The sequence below is a fragment of the Pseudogymnoascus verrucosus genome, assembly GCF_001662655.1.
Source record: "Pseudogymnoascus verrucosus strain UAMH 10579 unplaced genomic scaffold scaffold_78, whole genome shotgun sequence".
Lineage (NCBI taxonomy): Eukaryota > Fungi > Ascomycota > Leotiomycetes > Thelebolales > Thelebolaceae > Pseudogymnoascus > Pseudogymnoascus verrucosus.
In genome coordinates, this window is record NW_017263729.1 from 15080 (window position 1) to 38752 (window position 23673).

The window sequence follows — 23673 nt, forward strand, 5'->3', positions numbered from 1 at the left end:
CAGAAGGTCTGCCATTTCTTGTACACCTTACAGCTAGGGCGGAAATCCACGTAAATCTAGGTTGAGGATATACTAAACGAGAGCTGACTCTTCGTATAGAGTTAATTTTCGAGAGTTAGGAGTAGAATCGCGTCGGGAAGCTACTCTATTCAACCGTCTATAGAGAGTTGTATATAGGACATCGTACGACATTGCGCTTGCTCGAATACTTTGAATATGTCCTTCTTTAATTGATTGAATAGCTAGAAGTATTCTCCCCTCTTGATTAGAGGTTTTAGCTTGAGTTGGTGTTGCTATAAGTTGAATTCTGTTAAGTTGACGCGTTTTGGTGTTTTGGTGATCCGTTCGCTTGTGTGATCCGTTCGCTTGTGAATTACGTTATAGTCTCGTTCGAGGCACGTTCTTTTTTGTGATTTTGGCTGGCCATATACTGCGCTACATGTTATGAGCGCTTTAACAGTCTCCTACGTTAGCTATAAAAAATGGTAACTAGTTAAGTACGTGATTTATATTGCTACAAGTCTATGAACAAGCACCGAAAACCTCCCCAGTGACTATCGACACTATGATGTCTTAACAACATCGGCCTACTGATTTGCACGTTTACAACCTTGCAAGAATTGCCTCGGACTCCGCAAGCGCCATCGCTTTCAGATCCTTTCTTAAGATCTTTCCACTCGAATTCTTTGGAATCTGCTCTACCAATCGAATCCCACCTCTCAGCTTCTTGTGGTTAGCTACACGACTGCTAAACCACCTCTGTAACTCTTGTATATCCAGCGGCTTCAATGGATTTTCTGTGACGACGTACGCTCGTGGAACTTCGGTGGCTAGCTCTTTGTTGTAGATACCTATCACGGCGCAATCGACTACGCCTGGGAAGTCAACTAGGTAACCTTCGAGCTCCGCAGGCGGCACTTGGAACCCCTTGTACTTAATGAGTTCTTTAACTCGGTCGGTGATGAAGAGATTACCCCGTTCATTGATGTAGCCTACGTCTCCTGTGCGGAACCATCCGTCAGAGGAAAGGCATTCGGCTGTGGCTTTAGGATTACCGTGGTAGCCTTCGAATACGTTTGGGCCCTTCACGTGCAGTTCTCCTGTCTCACCTAGTCCGAGCTCCCGAGGTATGGCTGCCGCAGCGTCCCCGCTTGAATTGTCGAAGGGCTCGCATATTTTGACCATCAAATTGGGCAGTAGGGCGCCACAAGTGCCAATGTCAACATCCCAAGAATCCCATGCACCCTGGTATAAACAAGGACTGGTCTCAGATAATCCGTAGCCCTGCTTGATACGGATACCTAGCCTCTTATAGACCTGTTCAATAAGCTCGCGGGTTAGGGGAGCGGCGCCTGATTGGGTCATGCGTAGACTGGAGAGGTCGTACGATGAGACAGTAGGATGCTTAGCTAGGTACAAAACAATGGGAGGCACTACATAAGAGTAAGTGATCTTGTGTTTTTGTACCAACTGGCACCATGTGTCAACATCGAATCGAGACAACACAATAGTAGTAACACCCGAGTAGAGGGGACTAAGGGCGAGAACGTTCAGCCCGTAGATGTGGAAAAACGGGAGACATGCCAGGATCTTGTCGCCTCCCGTCCTTGGTTCTGGCAGCGGAATGTCCCTAGTAGTTTGGCTTCCATCCCAGGTCAGATTGAACCTTTCCGCTACCTGCAGCTGGAGGACGTTGGAAGTAATATTGTAATGGGAGAGTTTGACACCTTTCGGTTTGCCAGTGGTTCCCGACGAATAGACGAGAAAGGCAGCGTCGTTCTTGGGATCCAACTTCTGCGCTGCAAACCGCGTTGCCTTGCCAAGATCGCAGACACTCGTCCAATGTTTGAAGCGCCCCGTCGAGTCTTTCTTGTCTCCTAGGATGATAATGTGGTCGTCTGCAATGCCTACGGTACCACAAGCTTCCTTGACTGTCTCGATGTTGGAATAGTGCGTGACGACACATTTGGCGCCGCTATCTTGAAGCTGGTGAGAAATCTCTCTGACAGTGTACCCTGGGTTTGCAGTCGAGACTGTTCCTCCAGCCCAAAGAGTCCCAAAGATTATAGGAGGCATGTCGATGTCGCTTAACGAGGAGATCGCTAGCACATCTCCCTTCTGCCAATCATATTGAGACCTCAATCCCTTTCCGAAATCTTCGGCAAACTGCTGCACATCGCCAAAGGTATACGTCTTATCGGTGAGACCGTCGCGAAAGATTGCTGCGCGCCATATAAGTCAGTGTCAAGCTCAACACGGTGTTTCCTGGGGAGAGATAAACCTACGGTGACTATCTGGAAACTTCCGGTTTGTACGCTTGAACAAGAAAGTGAAGATATCAACGCTCGGAAGGTCTAGATCAGAATGGCGACTTTTGGTAACCATTGCAGCTTCAATGCAGAGTGTTTGTGTGATCTGGGGTTTCAATGGGTACAGAACTGTTATGTGTTGAAGGTGACAAAGAGTAAAAGAGATGTACGTGAAATCGATCGAATGTTATATTCTAGAGAAAATGCCCCGTCAAGAAGTAAATAAGTCTTCCAAATATTAAATCCACACGGTTCTTCATGGCTAGTTTGGGACACATTAACCATGCAGCTTACAGTCGGCTATATGGTGGATTCCCCAATCCCCAATCCCCAATCCCCATCTTCCCGCGCTCCCCGCAATAAGCGGACGGCTATTGGTAACTTATGACAGCAAAGTTCCGACGTTGGGGGCTCTGACCGGGTCGCCGAAAGGCCCCAGATGAGACTCAATGCACTGTAGCTGCTCACTATAGGCGCTGACGGAACAGTATTGGATTATATTAATCGCTTACTAAATAGGTCACGCATCAGTAACGCTTGGCTGGCCGGCTCCTGGGCGCAATGCAATGGGCCCTGACCCTACGCGGCTCCAGAGCTCTCCCCGAAGCTCAGGCGGCCTCGGCGATACCAGCCTGCAGAAGATGCTTAAATTACGGATGCGACATGTGGAGTTCGCTAACTCTCGGTGCTGTAAATTGAAATCCTTGGGGATCTTTTGCGTGTCTGTGTGCTAGCCATGCATTTAGGCCACTTAAGATCCCATAGTCCCTACCAGAGCAACTCGCACACCCTCCGTAGCCTCCCTAGAGCTATCTTCCGCAAATACTACGGGAGCAGCCCGTGCCATCGAGGCCCTGCCGGCGGACCGCCTCCACGAGCCGCAACTGGTATGACCGGTCCCCATCACGGTGTAAACATACGATGCCCCACGATATCCTTCAACGAAGAAACGATAGTCGGTCGCTATGTAGATTGCAGGAACTAAACACGGAGGACGGCCTAAGGATGACCCGAGGATTATCTGAGGACTGTAATCGTGCGCCATTAAGTTGGGGTATGACGCTGGGTTAACGATCTGGCGTAGCTTTATTTCTAGAGGATGCCGCACCTCCAAATCCACCGAAAGTCACCCGGGTCCCGGGTCACAATTCATTATGCCATACCGGTCCCATTCAAGCCGAACTGCCCTACATCGGCATGAACGAAGAGTCTCCTAGGGGCATGGGCAGGAATTTAGACATCAGAAAGAACTCGTTGGGCATCGAAGCCATGCCTTGATAGGTTGGCGAGTCAAAATCAATAGAGTGCAGGATGTCGTCTTCCGGCATCATATTTGGAACGTAATCATCGCCCGAAACAGGCATCGTGTCTAGCCCCTGAGAGGTATTGTCCACCGTAGGTTTATTCCAGGCTATTTGCGCAGTTGTATCCGTATTGTTGACGCTGCTAGACAGCAAGAAATCAAATATTCTCATCACCCAATTTGCTGGATCCCATCTCTCGCTTGCTTCACTAATCACCATTTGACAGTTATCTAGCGCCGACCTGGGCAGACCAGCCAAAAAGTCTTGCGGTTGCTTGATCCCCTGGTAGAAAACGATGCCTGCCACAAAGAAACCCGAGAATATCTCATGGGGCATCACACCAAGCATTGAGTTGGCAATGATTGTGATAGCCGTTGATGAGATCATTTGCGCTGCCGATTCAACAATCTGAAACGATGAAGTGAAGCCGTTCGACAAGCCTGTAGTGGCATGAGCGGCTGTCGCTTCCGCTTCGCCTGGTTTATCGAGATGGATGAGGATAAGTTGTAGGTGGAAAATTATTTTTAAGCTTATAGAAAGGATATCAGTCGTCCGCCCCTGCTGCCGCCACCAGCTCAGAGACGGCGGCAGCTCGGATTGCCACATGTCCATTGTGTTTTGGAGATGAGCTGTCTGGTTGGTATTCTTCCCTAGACCAAATCGCGCTATGATGATGCTCCGAAGAATGAGTGAGAGCTTCGAGACTTGGATTTGATAGTGGCCATGTGACTGGCACTTTGTATGGTCTTGTCTCGGGCATAGTTCATCATGGTCGAAATCGTCTAGGGTCAGCGGTTCCGTGTCGCACTGAGCTATGTTGAGCCGGCAAGGACGACCTAACAACGCCGCACAATACGCATCCCGGACGGCAAGAACCCAAAACAACCGTTTTAGCAAGCTCCTCCGCTTCGCATCCATGTCGGTAGACGTGTTTATCCTATGAATCCCTAGAGATTCTGCAATGGTAACACCAAAGCCAATCCAGGAACATGGATTCCAATAACTCTTCATCTGTGGGCCCCAGAACGAGAGCATAATAACAGTTTGAAGTAGTACAATCTTGTTCGTTTCGTAGCCAATATCAAATAATAATTTTGCCTTATCGTAGAAGTGACGTCGTGCATGCAAACGCCCTTTGAAGCCACCTCGGTGGATCACGCTCAAGTCACAGAACGTAGCTCCAATAAAACAAACTGCGTGGAGCAAACTCCAAGGCGGGGTTCCTGCCTTAAACGACTCTTTGAATCCGCCAAGATCAACGATAGAGTATGAGGGATAGAATCTCTCTACGAAAGCTGTAACCATTGCATCCCTGACCTCGCTCGTCGGACGTTGAAAGACACCTTTCACTTTAAGATAGCCTATATCCTGCGGTGACAGATGTGACGGATGGGCGTCATCCTCGATTGTCCCTATGTCATCGCCCTTGGGAAAATGCGAGCCAGCATCATGTAAAGCTGCCTTGTGGTTGCTACGTTGGGCCCCCTCTAGCGCAAAGGTCAGAGGAGATGCCCCGCTCATAAAAATGATGCCACACTTGGTAGAGTCCTCGGGATTCTGGCCTTGCTGTTCCATAAACCTTTCGAACATCGATGTGAGTGAGTCTCGATGTTGCTGTAGTATTGTTGGCGTCGCAAAGCTCTGACTTTCAAATGTGTTCATCACGTTGTCCGGTTTGTCAAATTCCATCGTTTCCGAATCGGTTGGTTGAGTTGAATCTTGGCATGTTGCGTTGGAGAACTCTGATGGATAGGTCACGGGATTCGGCTGGGCCGACTCCACCGATGATATGCTCCTACGTGTCGAGTGTGCATCGTCGGAAGATGGGTAGCGTGTGTTGCTCGACTGCGCATCGATTTTCACACTCGTGGTCCTCTCGTAGGGACTCGTGAGGCGAGTCTGCCTTCTTGCGTATGTTCCTCGTTTCGATGAAACCAGAACGCAGTTGGGAGACTTGTCTACGCGACAACGGCTACAGGGAAGTCCGACCTCTGTCGCATCGCATCGCACCTTTCGCAGACTACATGTCTGGCAAGCCCGCGATGCGCGTAACCGGACAGGGCCATTTTGGCCTTCGTCTGGCATCTTCGCATCCAAGGGTCCACAAGTGCCGCGATAGGGAGACTTTGTATCGCGTGCGTGGCTAAAATTGAAAAATTTCGATCGTGAGCGCGGCTGATGCGAGAAGTTACTCTCCCGCGAAAGAAATAGAAAACGAGCACTGTTATATTATGTATGAGCGTAGGACGGTGTCTGCTCTTGTTTACCCCGGTAAGGATGGATCTCGGGTTGAACAGGGCAGTATACAGTCACGTTATCGGTAGTTATGTCGAATGTAATGTCTGTATTACAAAGATAAGGTCTGTATTACAAAGTCTAAACGCTGACTTGGGTGAAGGTCCGCGTTCCTACTATGTACTTGACCCAGTTTGTGACAACCCCACACCTAGGTATATCTCCGCTTTGTTGGAGATTCGGGGAGGGCTTGGGATTGCCAAGGAATATGCCCTGTTTAGGGAGTTTCCCTAGGGTATCCCATTGGCCACAGCTCGTGTGGCGGCTGTTGCTAAGCCAACACGTAAAACCGGTTAAGACTCCGCATTTTGGCCACTCCCCCCGAATCACCAACTACGAAGTACGTAGACCATTTAGAGAGTGTGGATCTCCGTATTCCGGAACTCTCTTTCCCCCCAACAACCTTCGTACCATTACTTGTCGACAGTTGAAAGTAATGAGTACTATGTAGGAGCAACGCCGAACGATAGACCGAATTTACTGCGATCTCTAGCCAAAACAGTTCCAAGACGCAGCGAATTGATCTACGATATATAATATACAGCGTGACCGTCCACCATAGAACCAAAATAATGAACGTTTCGCAGTTAAGATCAGCAGTGTCCCAGAGGACTTGGCCGCGAGTCAGCGACTTCGTGTTTACCAGTCAAGGGTATTCTTTTATGTATAGTATGGTGGTTCTTCGTATTTGTTGTGGTATGGAGGAGAATCTACTCAAGCTAGCTCTCCAAAAAAAGATCCAACAGTTTTATCCACTACCACCAACAATATCACTGCTTGTCATCAAGCTTCCGTACTCCTCTGCCCCAAACGAACCATGCATCTTTCTTTAGTTCCTCGAGTTTCAATACCGGAATCTGGATCCCGTGAAGGTCGTCACACTTCACGTACTCGCTCTCCTCCTTCAGCACGTTCGTTTGTGCAGTGGGGAAGAATGCCGTCGGCTCTTCATACTCAAAGACCGCTGTGAACTTTCCCTCGGAGACAATCTTCTCGTCCTTGGAGACTCCGACTTCCTGCAGGTCTAGGCCGGGCGGGCAGGCTGTCCATGTGTGAGGCACGCCAGGACCTATGAGAACCATTGTGTTCGGTGGAATAACATATATTTCACCACTAAGCTCTGCAAGTGCGACGCCGTTCAGGACCAAGATCTTCTCCACAATGTACCGCTTGCCATCCCCAGACGACTTGGGGGACATATGGACATGTCGAGGCATCCTAAGTTTGACGTCGAACTCGAAGACGCCGTGGGGGCCACAAAACGTTGGAGTTGTGGAATCGGCGTTGTGGCCAGGACTGTAAATCTGAAGCTGGCCTGGGATGTTCAAATCTGGAGGATACGCGTCCTTCACCATGACGCCTTCGCCGTGGATGACTTTCGTTCCATTGGGTAGGGTGAAGCCATATTCAAAGGATGATGCCATCTCCTTCGTGTCGTGTCACTAATTCGTGCTTGTACGATAGCTTGAGGCGTCGAATTTGTAATATCGATAGAAATTTCAGCGTCACTCCCTTTGATAAGCGTAGTTGTAGATGATTTTAAGATTTTAAGCGTTCGACATACGGCGATATCAATATACAGTTGCAGTGGGGAGTCGCGATGGTCACGTAGCTTCGGTTACTTGGAGATCCCAGGTTCCAATAAGTCAGTTTGCAAAGCTCAGCACACTAACACAGCCCTCAGACTCCCCGGTAGATCCTTTTCGCGTGCACACCCCTCAAGAACCCGTTTTTCTCTGGCAGAAGTGCAGATCAAGGATTCAAGCCGGGGAACTAATTATGTTCACTAAGCTAGATGTATCGTCAGCCCAACGATTGGTCAAGGGCAATACGGCTCGGCTATATGCCACGATCAATAGTGCGACGTGGGGAAATGCGGTGCTGAGGCGACGTTCCCCAGAATCCCCGCGTTTTTACCCCATACTCGACTTACTTTAGACTAGCCGTAACTATGATGTAGAAGTAAGCAAGATGGAAATTGATGTTGCTCATTGCCCGAAAAGGAAGCTTGGGGAGGGGAGTATATGTATTCCATGGCTAAGGATATATAAATCCCCGAACTTCGCAACTGCATTTCCTTTCTTAACCAAAATTTATCACATACTACACTGAAAATCTCTTTACAAGACCTACTTGATAAGCCTACCCAATTTGTAATATATCTTGACGCCCGTAGCGTCTATCTAGTATGATCAAAGATGACGAAGGACGTGTTATGCACATGGAGTCGTCAGACGTGGCTATCGACCTTGACCTCAAGACGGATATCGTTGAGTATGACGAGAAGTACAAGAAACGCGTCACCCGGAAAATCGACATGCGCTTAGTGCCACTATGTGCCTTTATCTACTTGCTCAACTACCTTGATAGGACCAACATCGGGAATGGAAAAATCCTCAACCAAGAAACCGGTGACTCCTTTCTGCAGAAAACCAACATGAGCTCTATAGATTATTCCGTGGTATTAACTATCTTTGGTGTCGCCTACACACTGTTCGATGTCCCGGCCAACTGGATTATGAAGCGATATGTCCGCCCTTCGCACTGGCTTGGCTTTCTTATGTTGTCTTGGGGAATCCTCACACTAGGGTTTGCGTGGTCTAAGAATTTCCACACAGTTGTTGTGTTGCGGTTTCTGATTGGGGTCTTCGAAGCTGGCTTCTTTCCGGGTAATTAAAAGCCTGACATCCTCCTAACACGGCATTAATTAACCTTTATCATGTAGGTATTGTATACCTCATTACCTTTTGGTATACCCAAGAACAACGATCTCTACGCATTGCTCTCGTTCTGGCGTCTGCATCTCTCGCTGGAGCCTTTGGGGGCTGCATCGGATATGGCGTTGGGTTCATGAACGGTGATGGAGGTCTCGAAGGTTTCCGTTGGCTTTTCATTATTGAAGGTCTCATCACCATTCTTTGCGTGCCACTGGTTATAGTGTTCTTGCCAAACTGGCCAGCTGTGGCGAAATGGCTCAGTGATGACGAGAAAAATTGTATTACAATTCAGCTTGAGGCACAAGCAAGTGGCTTCACCAGAGAGCGTGCAAGCCGACGAGAAGTTCTAGAGACATGTTTTACTCCTCGCATGGTCGCTCACTACTTCGCATACGTAAGTCCATGCCGTCACTCCACCTACATCTGTCAATGCTAAAGGCTGCAAGTTGACCAACACTATTGTTCTCAACTCGCTTGCATACTTTACCCCCACCATCGTCGCACGTCTAGGATACACATCCATCACAGCTCAACTTATGACCGTTCCTCCTTGGGTTATTGGATACGTCGTTTCTCTTGGCCTTGCATATTCTGCGGACCGTTTCAATGCGCGCGGTATTCACGTTGCATGCGCCACCTTCTTGAGCGGTGTTGGATTTCTTGCCTGTACTTTACTGCCTGCCAATGCCTACCTAAAGCGTTACGGATGTCTGATTCTCATTGCTTGCGGAGCTTTTCCCAGCGCTTCCCCAATGGTAGGCTGGCTTACGTGCAACGTCCCGAGCCAAAGAACTATGGGTCTAGCTGCCGCCATCAACAATGGAACAGTGGGAATTGCGTCGATCATCTCAGTTTGGATTTGGCCAGCGACAGACGCGGCTCGCGGTTTCCCTATAGGTAACATTGTGTGTTCAACTGCTAGCTTTTTAACCACGGCTATTATGGTGGGGTTGAGATTTCACTATGGTAGGATGAACAAGAACGGCAAACCCGACGCAAGCGGGGTGCAACGAGTTTGGGCTTATTAGTGGTAGAAAGTGTTACCTTCCACGATATGCTGTTGAATGCACAAGCGGCAAGGGAATACCTTGATGTCTTTAGACAGTGCAGAAATCCCGAAAGGGGGTGTTGAGGCAGAGATATATTTGAACGATATTTGTTTTGTAACCTAGCTCTAAACGCCGAAATTGAAGCTTCAATCATGCTATTATATCAGTTCTGACACAGCTAATTGCATAATCAAACCCATAATGAGCAACTTACACAATTGGCTTGCTACTACATCTTTAACAGACACATCGCCACCTATCTAGCTCGAATATATATCTCTCGGCCTGTAAATTACACAATAGTCATGTCACAACATCCCTCGACAGGAATGCAGATCCATTCCTGTCTGAAGCATGACGCAATAGGAATACACATGAATGCGCCTGTACTTTGGACACCCACGGGGTGTAGGGCGTGCTTTTTCCCATACAAAAAGAAACTTATTTACTACAATTCGTGCACAGACAGACCCTAAGGAAACTTATAATGTCTGTACCTTCAAACCCAAAGGAAACTTATGATGTCTGTACCTTCAACTACCAGAATCCGGGTACATGCTCTGGGTATATACGCAGCATCGGATAACTCGGTTACATGCCCCGCACAATCCATATCCCTAGCTTCTAGAAATGATGGTATTCGTCGCCATGTACATTGCGGTTATATTGATACAACAGCAACACAGCTGAGAAGTGCGGCAGTTTTTACGTTCATCTCCATTCCCCGCATTTTTACCCCCTCTGGGACCCCTCTCCCTCCCTTGCTATATTTATCTTAGCTACCAGAGCACTGGAATCCAGGCTTCTTATATTACGTGATTTTGTTTTCTTTCCTACATGCCTTTCTCGTATGCTCTACTGTCCAGCACAATCAAAAATGGCGTCTATACAGCTTGACCCTACCCTGCTCAACAACATCAAATTTAAAACGGTCGTGGTGACTGGAGCAGCGGGAGGGATAGGTCTGGAGATCGTACGACTGTTTGAGAGTCATGGAGCGAATGTAGTGATGGCAGACCTCGAACGCGCGCGTCCAGCAGCAGAAGCATTGATAGCTACACTACCGGATCCATCACGTGTCATTTTCGTCCCGGCCAACACTCTTGTCTGGGCCGAGATGAAGGAAATGTTCAAGACCGCCATTAAAACATTTGGGGGCGTGGATACGGTCATTGCAAATGCGGGAGTGATGGAAAGCCATGCGGTGTTGGACGTCGAAACCGTTGATGCGAATGGAGATCTTCTGGAAGCAACGGAGGCTTCGAAGGTCATTGATATCAATCTGAAAGGCACACTGAGTAGTAAGTCTTTATATCCTCACCTTTGGTGCTTATTATCATTTACAGGATACATTAGCATTGAGACTCGGTTTACACCACATAAAGGACAACGATAAACACCCAGACGGGTCACGAGGCTCTATTGTCTTGATCATCTCCACTTCTGGATATTTCGGTGGCACCGGTGTAGCGGCATATATCTCTTCTAAGCATGGTATAACAGGATTACTGCGGGCATCTCAGCTTGAAGCAACAAAACACGGTATCAGGGTGAATGCCGTAGCTCCCTTTGTCACGCCTACTAGTATGGTTGGTGGTTTCGCATCGCAATGGGCTGCCAGTGGACTCCCGAGTAATACGACACAGCAGGTCGCGCAAGTAGTCGCAACTATTTCTGAGGATCCTAACAGAAGGGGTGCCTGCTACTTGGTACGTCTACATTTCTCAATACTAGGCTGAGCTAATGAAATCCAAATAGACCTGCGGTCCTATCATTAGGGAAATGGAACTTACCCGGAATGCTCTTCTCAGCCAGTGGCTCGGCAATGATGTTGCACAGCTAATGGCGGGTGCAGGTAGCTTCTTTGCAAGTATGGGTGGATATCCTCTACCTAGGTTGGAAGCGCTGCAATCCTGAAGAAGGGCAACAATACACACAGTGTACAGATTCCAGGACCACGTCAGCTGCTCTAGAGGTTTCCATTGTCATGCTTGGGAATATAGTATTGCTTGAATGAGATGATGACGTTTGAAGTTCTGCTTATAAGAGGGTTAGATATAGTTTTGGTATCTTGATGTTTGGTAGTATGTCGATATTTAAAGTGTACCATAGAATCCAACCTCGATGTTTCCTATGAAGGAGGCTAAACTCATACAGTGAATAAGATAAAACGTGTTGTCTACCTTCAATTCGTAAAAGCAAATATCTTGTGCAGTTGTTGCCACTTCTTTCACATTGCACACATTTACTGGGACACATGTGATATGTCTGTAAATAGCGGTTATTAATTGACAGATAACGTCGACGCATTATTGATTCTCCGCCAGTTTTTGCCACTTCACGTAGGGTGGCCAGACTAACGTTCATGTTTCAAAATTTTGTGATGAGTTTGGGAGAGATGGTGGTGAGGTATGAGTGACACCGAGGTGGGCCTGTTCTACGGGGTGTAGTGAGGACTGAGAAGCTGTATTCCCCATTGCCCCCCCCCCGCCTTCGCTCCGCTAGCAATCACCAATAAAACTAATAACCCTAGGAATACTGTACACTTCAATAATTCTACTGTTAGCCGATTTGAAATGGAATCCGGGTCTTTTTCGCACCATATCATGAGGACATGTCGCATCTCGCCCGGCTATATCCATTTCTTGAGAATATAGCCGAGAGTTTGATCCGAGACTTCTCACTTTTGTCCCTCTGTTTAAGCAGGCAGTAAAAAGTGAGCCACAAGCGTTTAGCATATCATAAGTATAACTGCATACTTCAAGAAGATCACAGTCAGTCCGAGAGTCTACTCATTTCAAAATTTACGTCCATCTATACGAAGCTAAGCTTTGAAAGTTTCACTATGAGGGAGGCTCTCACATCTTTTGTGCACCCAGAGAGCATCAAGGCGGCTCTGAAAGACAAATCCCTCTTATATGAAAAATCATTTATCGGTGGCGAGTGGGTTGGCGGGAGCAGCACTTTTCCCGTCTATGACCCTGCCACCAACAAAGTCATCGCCAACATCCCAAACCTCTTAACCAAAGATTTCACAAAGGCAATTGAACATGCTCACATAGCTTTCAAGACATTTAGGAGAACGCAAGAGACCGCTCGAGCAAAGATGCTACATAGTTGGGCGGCGCTTATTCGTGAACATGCCAAAGACCTCGGTGTGCTCCTGACGATGGAGAACGGAAAGACTCTAGCGGAGGCGGAGGGCGAGGTCGAGTACGGCGCCTCATTCATTACCTGGTTTGCGGAGGAAGCAGTGCGATCGTATGGGGATGTGATTCCTTCTCAACACAAAGGCAGCACAAACCTCGTTATACGTCAACCCATCGGCGTCTGCGGTATCATTGCTCCCTGGAACTTTCCCATTGCTATGATTACGCGGAAGCTAGCGCCTGCAATAGCAGCAGGATGCACAGTCGTTGTAAAGCCGCCGAGTGAGACGCCACTGTGTACTCTGGCACTAACGGCCCTAGCCATTCAAGCGGGCATTCCACCAAATGTCATCCAAGTCGTCACGACAAAAGATCGGAATGCTGTGACAGAGCTGTATACGCATCCGCTAGTGAAGAAAGTCAGCTTCACAGGCTCAACCGGAGTTGGAAAACTCATCACAGAAAGGGCAGCAGGGACGATGAAAAAGGTTAGTATGGAGCTCGGTGGAAATGCTCCATACATTGTATTCAACGACGCTGATGTTGATATTGCTGTTGATGGCGTGTTGACGTGTAAATTCCGCTGCAGCGGACAGACATGCGTATGCGCAAACCGGCTCTATGTTCAATGCGGGATCCACGACGTGTTCGTGAAGAAGTTACAAGAGCGCATGTCTACCTTCAAGATTGGCAGCGGGCTCGACCCAGCTGTCACACACGGCCCGCTAGTGAACATGGCTGGAGTGAAGAAGACAAAGGAGCACATCGAAGATGCCGTATCTAAGGGGGCCACACTAGTCGCCGGCGGGACAAGTCCAGACTCCGAAGGCTATCTGATCCAGCCGGCCCTGCTCACAGGCGTCACCTCCGAGATGCTAGTCGCACGGGAGGAGACCTTTGGGCCACTCGCGCCCGTGTTCAAATTTGAAACGGAAGAGGATGTCATTAAACAGGCAAACGATACGGAGTTTGGACTGGCGAGTTACCTCTTCTCGAACGACCTGAGACGGATCTGGAGGGTGGCAAACGCCCTGGAAGTGGGCATGGTTGGGGTCAACACTGGAATGATCAGCGCGTGTGAGACGCCCTTTGGTGGGATTAAGGAAAGCGGACTGGGGAAGGAAGGGAGCAAGTATGGACTGGCTGAGTTCCAGGTCATGAAAAATATCACGTTAGGAAGCTTACACTAAAGTACCTTGGAAAACAATCTGCTTTCGAAAAAGTAGATTTAATGTAAATTGCTCACGAGTTTAGTTCCCGTGAAAAATCCAATGCTTGTTTCCAGTGATGATGATAACACAGAGTCTACTGCTAACCCCCTTTTTGCTTTATTTACCTTCTGGTCCTGCAAATTAAAAGGGAGAGCCCTATGTTACCTCGCCCCAAAACGACCCAAACAACGACACTACCATTACCAGATCAGCGCTCGAAGGTTGCTTATGGCTGCGTCCATATCTTCATAACTTGGCCGCATAATGTTTAATTCAGTACATACACTAACCCTTTAGGCCTCCTGGTGTTGTGGAACAGGCCGTGACATAGGTACGACAGCCTCAGAGGATCTGTTTAAGTTCTGACGGGGACCTCAATTCTTTTCCCGGACCCTTTAGGATTATGCCCGTAGGACTTGTGTAACTAAGGATTTGCTGTCTAAAAGGAACTGCACGGGGACGCTAAACACTTGGGAATATTTGCTGTGCATTATAAGTTAGACAATATTATTTCCGTTTCATCCTTTCTTTAATAAAGTAAGCTAGGTGACTATGGTGACCCTCCCAGGATATGATTCGGGATAACCACATCTATTTTATTATTTGCGTTATAAGATAGACTTGTAGAGAAAAAAAGCCATCAACAGCATCGGCCATCGGATCTAGGCTTCTAATCATCCATTCCCGTCTCACCAAACTCGCTATGAACAGTAGCACTGCCATGCAAGATCTTCTCATGGGCTGCTATCTTGTTCTGGGCAATTTCTTCCTTTGCTAGACGCGTTGCTTCTTTCCAGGTCATCCCCCTGCCGCCTTTGTAGTGGATCTCGAAGAGCTTGTCGATCTCCTCTAGAGAGAGGCCCGCCGTCTCGACATAGAAGTACCAGATGAAGGGCAACCAAGCAATGTTCAGCACGGCAAAGATGATATAGAATTTCCAGCCGATGTTGGCAATACCTGTGGTGTTTTGTTAGCACATATACAGATACTTTTCATATTAGACGAAAGAAGGAGGCGCTGGCGATAAGTACATGAGAGGAGAACGTACCGATTGGTGTGATGAGAACAATGACGTAGACGAAGAGCCAATTTGTGATCATGGCAATAGAAGCACCCACGTTGCGCATGCGTTGAGAGTTGATCTCGGAAGGATAACAGAAGGGGATGGATAGGAAGGATAGACCCTACAGAGTAAAGTTAGCCGCATTCAATGGGGTGGATGGCTTCGAAAGGCACGAAGGACTTACGAAGAATACATGGTAAACAAATATAGCCGTGACAGCAACGGCCTCGGAGGCTTTCGTCCCAATTCCCAGGCCGGCAGCAGCAACACCAAAGGAGATTCCCTGAGCCAAAGCGCCCACGAGCATAAGATTCTTACGTCCCCACTTGTCAATGACAAGCATGACGATACTGCCCCAGAACATCAGCGAGATGAAGTCGCATGCCGAGAGGATCAAGGCCGTGCGATCACTGAAGCCAAAAGAAGTTGTTAAAATAACTGGCATATAGTAGACCACGACATTGATACCACCCATCTGTTGCATGATCGAGGTTCCGGCGCCCAAGGCGACTCGTCGGAAGGTTTGTTGCTCCCCGTTCGAGAAAATTTCGCGCCAGCCGACCTTGGCAAGCTCTTGTTCGTGGGTGACCATGGCGACGATTAGCTGCAAGGCCTCGGTAACAGATTCATCGTCTCTATGCTTTGCCTGGAGGCGAGCAATGATCGTTTGGGCTTCTTCGTGTCGACCTTTCATGCAGAGCCACCTAGGAGACTCAGGCATGCAAGCAACAAGAAAGATGGCGAGCAGTGCGAAAAAGATCTGGAAGGCGATAGGGAATCTCCAGCTGACATCGTTGTCTTGAACGTAGGTGAAGCCGAGATTCATCCAGTTGGTGAGCATGATGCCGCCAATCACGAGCACGAGCTGTAGAGCGATAAGCTTGCCGCGATGCTCGGGCTTGCACGTCTCACTCTGCCAGATAGGCACGGCGGCCGAGTTCATGCCTACCCCAAGACCAGCGACGATCCGCCCAACGATCATTTGGGCAATATCGTACGAGGATGATTGGATGGTGCCGCCAATAATGACAAAGACGCAGCCCAGGGCAATAGTCTTGCGTCTGCCTAAGACGTCGCCAACGAAGATTGACATAAGAGCTCCAAGGATGCAGCCAATGTCGAAGGTTGATACGATCTGGCCCTGTATGCTAGGCGAAGGATTATTGAATGTTGAGAGGAACATCATGTTCCCCAGGATGCCTCCGAACACTCCTTGGTCAAAGCCAAAGAGCAGAAATGCGGTTCCGCATGTTGCGGTGATCCCCAGGGTCAAAGCACGCCCCTCGAGTTGAGCGAGCCACATGATTAAGGGGGTTCGAGATGTCTAGACACCTAGATCATTAGGGATTTGATGCGATCAGAATAAGAATTTGTTGGAATATTTAGTTATTATTTGTCAAAAACTTCGACTAGCATGGAAACAAGTCCTACTAATATAGTAAACGTGTAGGTAGAGCAGGTGGTACCTCCAATGCATATATATCAGTGTTTAACGTCCAGTAGCAAAAATACACTACCCGTTAAACTTCCGAGCTAAATGAACCATGCCGAACCATTGTCCGGGGTCCCCACTCCTTAGCTGGGGCCCAGATTCGGAGAGTTCTCTAACAGCATTTAAACTTGATAGCATATAACCGACCCTAGCCTCAGCAATGGCTTTCAATTCTTTCGGGACTTGCTCCAAACCTTGCTAATGACATCATGAAATAAGATATTATCTGAGTCTGGTATCTCGGATGAAGGGTGGCTTAGACTATTGAAATCAATTATGCGTTTGCATGTAGACCCTCCGTTCAATTCTGAGAACAAGAACCCGACTAACGGTTTACGGGACACCAGTTAGTCCACAGTTCAGACTCATGTCTATAGCAGAAGCTCTCACAACATGATGGCTAGATTAGGTTGATTTTCAAAGCGATGTCGTTCAAGCATCTGTGATACTATACTACCAGTAAGAATACTTTAGAATACAATCAATTCCTTTCAAATTCTCTAGACTTGATGCGCAGACTTTGAGGGCTGGATGAGAATCTTCACATGCTCCGCCCTGTTGTGGATGAGCTCTAAGAAGCCACCTTGAATAGCCTTCTCAAGTGGTACAATCGATGTTATCATGTCCTCAGCGGCCATCTTTCCGCTCGCAAGGTCTTCGAGAACGTCCTCAAAGTCTTCATTCGTGTAGCAAATACCGCCCATAAGCTTGACCTCTTTAAATGAGAAACTGTTGGGGTTGATGAGCAGCGGTTTTTCGTGGATTGCTACGTTGAACACAATACCGCCAGGTTTAACCACGGCCATTGCAGTGTCCATAGTTGATTGAATGCCTGTAGCATCGAAGACAATGTCTGCTCCATCCACTATAATGCCGTGCATAGCGTCTAGAACTGGGTTCCATGTATCGAAATTGTCTCCATCCGGTGATTTTGCGAGCGGATTAACTACCAGGTCGGCTCCAAATTTCTCCGCTTGACGCGATCTTAATTCGGTCACTTCGCTGATAATCACTTTCCTCGCGCCCCGAGACTTCAACAGGAGAAGTAGAGAGAGTCCGATTGGGCCTGCGCCTAGTATTACTGCGTCTTGGCCTTTCTTGAATCCGGAAATTCGAATCATGTGGGAGGCGACAGCCAAAGGCTCCGCTAATGCCCCAACCTTGAGCGATACGCCCTTTGGGAGCGGGATGCAACTGACCGCCCTCACCACGATCTCATCAGCAAATCCTCCTCCATGAGCGCTTAGCCCGTAACATGCCCAATTTTTGCAGATGTTTGGCCGCCCTGACTCGCACGTCACACAACGTTCCTTGCCATGGTGTCTGTCATCCATAGATGGATTTATGGCCACATTCTGGCCGACCTTAACTTGGCTGATATTAGAACCAACCTCGACGATGGTGCCGGACATTTCGTGGCCCATGACCACAGGCAGTTCGGCACCAGTGTGAGGGTTGCTTTGGCCTGGCTGAGGCGGAAAGATTGGTCCCCCAAGATACTCGTGGACATCTGTGCCACAAATGCCACAGTATGCAATTTTGACTCGTACATCATCGTTACCACACGCCCTTCTCCACGGTCAGTTACAACTGTGTAGATACTACTAAGCAGGGCTGCACGTACTGTATCGTTACATCCTCGACCCTAACATCATTCTTAGCATGAAAACGGAGTGCTCTGATGTTTGCCATTGTAATCCGTACGTTCTGTAAGTGAATTCGCTGTCTGACGGAGCTGTCACCATGAAGGAGACTTAAGGTGGGAATGCATCACAATCCCTCGTTTCATTAGCTCCACAGGAGCGGCATTGTGGCGGTTAGAAGCTAGATCGAGCGAGCCGGGGTTGTTCATTCTCGGAAAAGGTGCATTAGAAGAGCACGTCTGTGCATAGGAGCCGAGGAGGCGCGGATGTAGAGAATGAAAGTATGGAGAGAGGGTGAGAGAGGGGATCAGTTGCCCACCCATCGGGATGTGGAGTTACGAAACTGGCTATCTTGGCTTTATCTGGACTAGCATGTCCATTCTCTCAGTGCTCTGTTTCGGGAAATGATTCCCCGCACCGGTTCCCCACATCAGATCAACACAGCTACGCCATAGCATATACCCGAGCCGTTGATGAGGTGTGTGGTTGCCTCAACATCATAGCAAGGCCAAATGATCCTCCCCCTGAGTAAAACTGCTTATAGACTCCTACAAATATTCATTCGCTATTTCCCCGCACCCGGCCGCGCGACCGGGTATATACTAGATCCCACGACGCGTGATCCTTAAACTTGGAGCAGCATTTTTCTACTGAAACAAGTTCAGATCCTAGTTTGCTTGCTCTAAATATCTAGCCACTTATCAATCCATCTATCCGCCGTGTAAACTATGTAGTGAAAGTCAAACGACACTCACTCCTACCTTCTAGACTCTACTATAGTCTCGAAGTGTTGATACTCTTTCTGATCTCTACGTCACCATGGAGTTCCACTATAGTCGCATGCGTCTGCCCCTTTCCATGCTTGCTCGGCGCTGGGCACAACCTGTGGTGCAACCTATGGTACAACCTATGGCTCGCCGCTGTATCGGAATTGAAACGGCGAAAAGGAACTCGCGCCAAAAAAGAACAGCCATTGTGACCGGCTCAAGTCGTGGAATGTATTTACGCCTCTATCCCAAATCCCAGACACAAGTGCTTGTGCTAACTTGAATTCAACATTCTCAGTGGTGAAGCCATTGCTCGTAGACTAGCAGCAGAAGGCTATGCCGTCACCATCAACGACATCGCAGCCAACAAGGCTGGCGCGGTCAGATTGGCCGCCGAACTGAACGAGACCTATGGGGACGGCACCTCCACGGGAATTATCGCCGACGTGACCTCAGCATTGGAGGTGAAGTCCATGATTGAAGAATCGGTTAAGCAGCTCGGCCCCCTGACGGCTATGGTCGCAAATGCAGGCATTGCCAGCGTCGGCGCTGCGCTCGACTTGTCAGACGAAGACGTGGCGCAGACAATGAACGTCAACTTCACTGGCGTCTGGAACTGCTATACTCATGCCGCCCGGCAGATGATCACACAAGGCCCCGTTTCCGAAGGCAGCACCGGGTACAAGATCCTAGGCGCGTCGTCAATCGCGGCGTACAAGCCTTTCCCTCTTCTGGCACACTACTGCGCCTCGAAGGGGGCCGTGAGGAGCCTGACGCAGGTTTTCGCAATCGAGATGGCCCAGCACAAGATCAACGTTAACTGCTACGCACCCGGTATCGTGGGAACGTCAATGTGGGACCGCATTGATGAGACGCTAGGCAAGATGCAGGGCCGCCAAAAGGGTGAGACGGTTCAGAAATTCGTCACGGAACTAACGGCTATGGGTAGAGTCAGCGTGCCAGAGGACGTCGCCAAGGTCGTTGGAGGCTTCCTCTGCGGGCCTGACTCGGAGTTCGTGACAGGGCAGAATATCGTCGTCGATGGTGGAATCGTCTTCTCGTGAGGCGTCTTTATAGACTAGCTTACTTCTAAATTAAATCAGTAACTAGTCCAAGTGTCATCAAAAACACCTAGATATCCGGTTTTAATTTAAAGTCTGAGAAGATTCTGTATCGTTTTAGCAAATAAGGTGAGCCATTTGTAGCAAATCGGTTGGCGCGAGCAGAATACAATATACGGTTATGGACCATTGTGTTGCCTGCAGATCTTTGGAATGGCAGGATCGATCATAGTAACGATAGGCGTACAGCGTAGACTCGGTCAGCACGTTTGGTATCTTTCGCCAGCAAGTGTCCCTAAGGTCATCATATTTTATTACGTGACGCAAGCCTTAAGCCTCAGTGCGTCATGCCCAGGGCGAGTGGCATTCACCATCTACTTTCTTCAGCTTCTTGGATCTTGATTGCAACGCAAGTGGTCACAAATGTTGTATCCATGCTCATCATGTTTTTGCAGTGTCCAGGACATGGCCCCGCCGTTCGGGATCAGCCAGATCAAGCAAAGTGCTTGGGAGTTCACATTCAGGCATACTTTGGCTTCTTCCAAGGATGTGAGTAAACCTGTTCCTCACTGTCGACAAACTGTCGCTGCTCAAGTACTAACATCTCGACTTCACAGCCGTTAATTTAGTAACTGATCTCTACCTTGCCGTCTTCCCAACTTACATCATCTGGAACTTGAACATGAAACTGAAGGCAAAACCCGGATTAATGGCTCTCAGTCTAGGAGTATTGTGAGTTCTATATTCGTACCTCATTCAAGAAGCTGGCTCACAAGTTAATACGCTGTTTCTACTGTTCCAGTGCCATAGCCGCATCAATTTGTCAAAACGGTTGAAGTCCGTGTTCTAGCAAACCCAGATGACGATCATTGAATTATAGGCAGTATTTACCAGAAATCAAAATTTGCCAGTTGACCATATGCAGCATTTGTGATTCCCGTGAATGAAGTCCCAATACCAGTGGAGAAAGAATGCCATAAGCCAACAACCGACCAATTTCTGACTGAATCTTAATACGACGGGCCTGCCCCTACCTTGAAATTGCTAAAACACCATGTAGTGAGAAGATGGAAAATCTCATGCATGAGCGTCTCGTATGCTGTGTCGTCCATGGTGTATTCGATCTTGTGCTCCAGTTGGTTCGAAAGCAAACGTTTCTCTCTAAGCAGAGCTTCGATCATGGCCTCCTGCCTCAATCTCTCCTTATCGTGTAAGTCATTTAGCCGTCGGATCTTTTCGTCCGCAATGACGAGCTGAAATTTTTTGGCGACATTTCCCCTTATAGTGTCAAACATTTGCTTTCGAGGCCTGCCCTGACTCGAATGATGGCGGAAGAGCACGTGGTTACCTAGGTAGTTTGAGTAAGCCGCCTATATGGGGTCGGGCCGGCTATTTGCCCCCTTGTCTCCAGGACCAATTGCAGCAAGGAGCGGCTTCCAACTATGCTGAACAAGTGATGACGGCCTTTGAGTTGGTTGGCTCCATTGCCCGCGGGTTATTGCAGCACGACCCTCTGGAACCATAGTGGCAAAATATCGGACCCCATCAATTACCGAGAACCTGGCCGGATGATTTGTAGGCTGGATGATGACAAGATCTCAGAAATAAATCTCTCCATTTTCATTGAAAAGGACTGAAGATTGAACTGCTAGACCGGATTGTTGACAGAGCGTGAGCGGCGTGCCATCTCTCCCAATCGTTGTTTTCTCGACAGCTACTTCCACTATGTCGGCTTCACTGCTGTCGCAAGCTGGGGTCAGAGGCGACAACGACGGTGTGAGTGTCCGAATCAGTGAAAAGGCCGAGTTCGAAGGCTTTATTTCCGCTCTAGGGGTGGCCCATTTTCTCGGCGTCCAGTTCGCGCGTATCCCTGCTCGTTTCCGTCAGGCTCAACTCCTTCCCCCCGAAAGTCATTGTGCCACAGTGGATGCCACAGAATATGGGCCAATCTGCCCTCAGGCTCCTGACAATCTTCGCAGCATTCGGCAGCACCTCTTTGCTGGTGCGCCTGCCGCGAACTTGGCACAATCCGAGTATGATTGCCTCCGGTTGAATATATACGCGCCTAAATCGGTCATTTCGTCCGGGAACAAGGTGCCTGTTCTTGTGTGGATTCATGGAGGTGGGTGGTCAATTGAAAACGGGAACGCTGACTTCTGTAAGCAAGCAAATCCTTCTATCAAAGACACATCCCCCCCCATTCTCTCTCTCTCTCTGCACCTGGTGGTCTACTGATGAGGTCACTAGCTGGCGACTTTCTAGTACACCACTCGATTGAGACAGGTAAGCCGATAGTGTTTGTATCCATAAACTATCGGATGGGGTCCTTCGGGTTCTTGTCTTCATCAGAACTCGCAGCAGAGGCAGTCAGTCATGGAGAAGCAGGATGGGCAAACCAGGGTCTCAACGACCAACGTATTGGGCTTCAATGGGTTCGTCAATTGTCTTCTACCCGATATACTCCTCGTCGCTCACCACTTACAGGTCAAAGACTACATTCACATGTTCGGAGGTGACGGCTCTAACGTAACGATTGCCGGAGAGTCCGCCGGAGCCTGGTCTGTCCTAGCTCATCTGCGATCAAACCAGGCCCTTTGTCAGCGCGGGATCATGCAATCAGCTCCATCTTGGTCCATGCTCCGACCAGAAGAGGCACAGGGGAAATTCGACCGACTAGTGCAGCGTGCCGGGATCCCTCTCACTGCCACGGCTTCGCAGAGGATTGCTGCATTACGGACAGCCTCCACGGAGGACTTGATTGCATGGAACGGGCCGCTGACATCTCCGATTTGGGATCCAAAATGGTTTGTCGGCCATGCCTTGCCAGAGGCTCCCCTCGACTGTGTGGAGCCATTTCCCAACTGGGTTCAGGCAATCGTAACAGGTACAATGCGAGACGAAATGTCGGTATTTGGGTTTGAAAAGTTTTGGCAAACCAAGGTATCCGTGATCTCCAGCCTACGTAATGTCCTGTCTCTACCAAGCGACCTTTCCTTCGGTTCCGAGATACTGGAAGAATATGGCGTCCTGGAAGCCAGGTCAGACACAGCGGCAGTGCAAGCACTTACTAGTCTCCTTGGCGATGCTTGCTTCTCGCGTCTGCCGTTCAACGTTGCCAGCGCTTGTAGTAACCCCAACTCACCATCACTGTATATTTACCGATTTGATCAGTCCGATGAGGAGGAGGGTAGTCTGCTCAACGGAGCTGCCTTCCATACGCTGGATAACACTTACTTGTGCCGTTACCCCGCGGTCGCTGGCTCTGCAGCCCCACGCTCCTGTCAAATTACAGCGGATATGTTCTCGCAGATGGTTCTCCGCCACACATACGGCGAGCCTCCCTGGCAGGCGTACGGCATTTCGCATGCACAAAATGTCTTTGATGGAGCATACACTCGACTTGAGACCGTCAGTCATGATTGCCAGCGCTGGAGGAAGCTGTTGACCAGTCAAGACCGAACGAACAGATTTGCGAGATTGTTTTTTGATTTTATCACTCAAGGACCGGGGCGGTGAGGTATTCATAAGCCGAGTATGGGCCATGACCTTCGAAACGTTTGCGAGAAGCTTTTTCTCGATCTCGGGGATGATGACAAGAAGCCATTTGTGGCAT

General features: G+C 48.8%; 11 protein-coding genes across 11 annotated transcripts; 6 read left to right on the top strand and 5 right to left on the bottom strand.

The window, feature by feature from the left end:
• Positions 1-504: 504 nt before the first annotated feature.
• VE01_10320 (uncharacterized protein) lies at positions 505-2643 on the bottom strand. The gene is made up of 2 exons (XM_018279723.2): positions 2286-2643; positions 505-2222 (listed from the first exon to the last, which is right to left on the bottom strand). The coding sequence occupies exons 1-2, from the start codon at positions 2383-2385 to the stop codon at positions 604-606; spliced, it is 1719 nt and encodes a 572-aa protein (XP_018125398.1). The 5' UTR covers positions 2386-2643; the 3' UTR covers positions 505-603.
• On the bottom strand, positions 2644-5926 carry VE01_10321 (uncharacterized protein). Its single transcript, XM_018279724.2, has one exon. It carries the CDS (start codon positions 5696-5698, stop codon positions 3497-3499), a length of 2202 nt encoding a protein of 733 aa, XP_018125389.1. The 5' UTR covers positions 5699-5926; the 3' UTR covers positions 2644-3496.
• Positions 5927-6678: 752 nt separating this feature from the next.
• Positions 6679-7409, bottom strand: VE01_10322 (uncharacterized protein; the record flags this gene model as incomplete). The annotated part of the gene is made up of 1 exon (XM_018279725.2): positions 6679-7409. Exon 1 carries the CDS (start codon positions 7330-7332, stop codon positions 6679-6681), a length of 654 nt encoding a protein of 217 aa, XP_018125386.1. The 5' UTR covers positions 7333-7409.
• A 687-nt stretch (positions 7410-8096) lies between these two features.
• Positions 8097-9653, top strand: VE01_10323 (uncharacterized protein; the record flags this gene model as incomplete). Its single annotated transcript, XM_018279726.1, has 3 exons — positions 8097-8577; positions 8634-9019; positions 9072-9653. The coding sequence occupies 3 exons, from the start codon at positions 8097-8099 to the stop codon at positions 9651-9653; spliced, it is 1449 nt and encodes a 482-aa protein (XP_018125385.1).
• A 704-nt stretch (positions 9654-10357) lies between these two features.
• Positions 10358-11591, top strand: VE01_10324 (uncharacterized protein; the record flags this gene model as incomplete). Its single annotated transcript, XM_018279727.2, has 3 exons — positions 10358-10975; positions 11031-11383; positions 11433-11591. Exons 1-3 carry the CDS (start codon positions 10525-10527, stop codon positions 11589-11591), a joined length of 963 nt encoding a protein of 320 aa, XP_018125382.2. The 5' UTR covers positions 10358-10524.
• A 928-nt stretch (positions 11592-12519) lies between these two features.
• ALDH5A1_2 (Dehydrogenase) lies at positions 12520-14013 on the top strand (the record flags this gene model as incomplete). The annotated part of the gene is made up of 1 exon (XM_018279728.1): positions 12520-14013. The coding sequence occupies one exon, from the start codon at positions 12520-12522 to the stop codon at positions 14011-14013; it is 1494 nt and encodes a 497-aa protein (XP_018125381.1).
• A 584-nt stretch (positions 14014-14597) lies between these two features.
• On the bottom strand, positions 14598-16400 carry VE01_10326 (uncharacterized protein; the record flags this gene model as incomplete). Its single annotated transcript, XM_018279729.2, has 3 exons — positions 14598-14991; positions 15083-15218; positions 15282-16400. 3 exons carry the CDS (start codon positions 16398-16400, stop codon positions 14705-14707), a joined length of 1542 nt encoding a protein of 513 aa, XP_018125384.1. The 3' UTR covers positions 14598-14704.
• A 688-nt stretch (positions 16401-17088) lies between these two features.
• On the bottom strand, positions 17089-18501 carry VE01_10327 (uncharacterized protein). Its single transcript, XM_018279730.2, has 2 exons — positions 18214-18501; positions 17089-18158 (listed from the first exon to the last, which is right to left on the bottom strand). Exons 1-2 carry the CDS (start codon positions 18279-18281, stop codon positions 17090-17092), a joined length of 1137 nt encoding a protein of 378 aa, XP_018125383.1. The 5' UTR covers positions 18282-18501; the 3' UTR covers position 17089.
• Positions 18502-18937: 436 nt separating this feature from the next.
• On the top strand, positions 18938-20063 carry VE01_10328 (uncharacterized protein; the record flags this gene model as incomplete). The annotated part of the gene is made up of 2 exons (XM_018279731.2): positions 18938-19230; positions 19298-20063. The coding sequence occupies exons 1-2, from the start codon at positions 19052-19054 to the stop codon at positions 20061-20063; spliced, it is 945 nt and encodes a 314-aa protein (XP_018125397.1). The 5' UTR covers positions 18938-19051.
• Positions 20064-20503: 440 nt separating this feature from the next.
• On the top strand, positions 20504-20796 carry VE01_10329 (uncharacterized protein; the record flags this gene model as incomplete). The annotated part of the gene is made up of 2 exons (XM_018279732.1): positions 20504-20609; positions 20678-20796. 2 exons carry the CDS (start codon positions 20504-20506, stop codon positions 20794-20796), a joined length of 225 nt encoding a protein of 74 aa, XP_018125396.1.
• An 888-nt stretch (positions 20797-21684) lies between these two features.
• VE01_10330 (uncharacterized protein) lies at positions 21685-23576 on the top strand (the record flags this gene model as incomplete). Its single annotated transcript, XM_018279733.2, has 3 exons — positions 21685-22218; positions 22308-22492; positions 22545-23576. Exons 1-3 carry the CDS (start codon positions 21786-21788, stop codon positions 23574-23576), a joined length of 1650 nt encoding a protein of 549 aa, XP_018125401.1. The 5' UTR covers positions 21685-21785.
• Between the last annotated feature and the right edge of the window lie 97 nt (positions 23577-23673).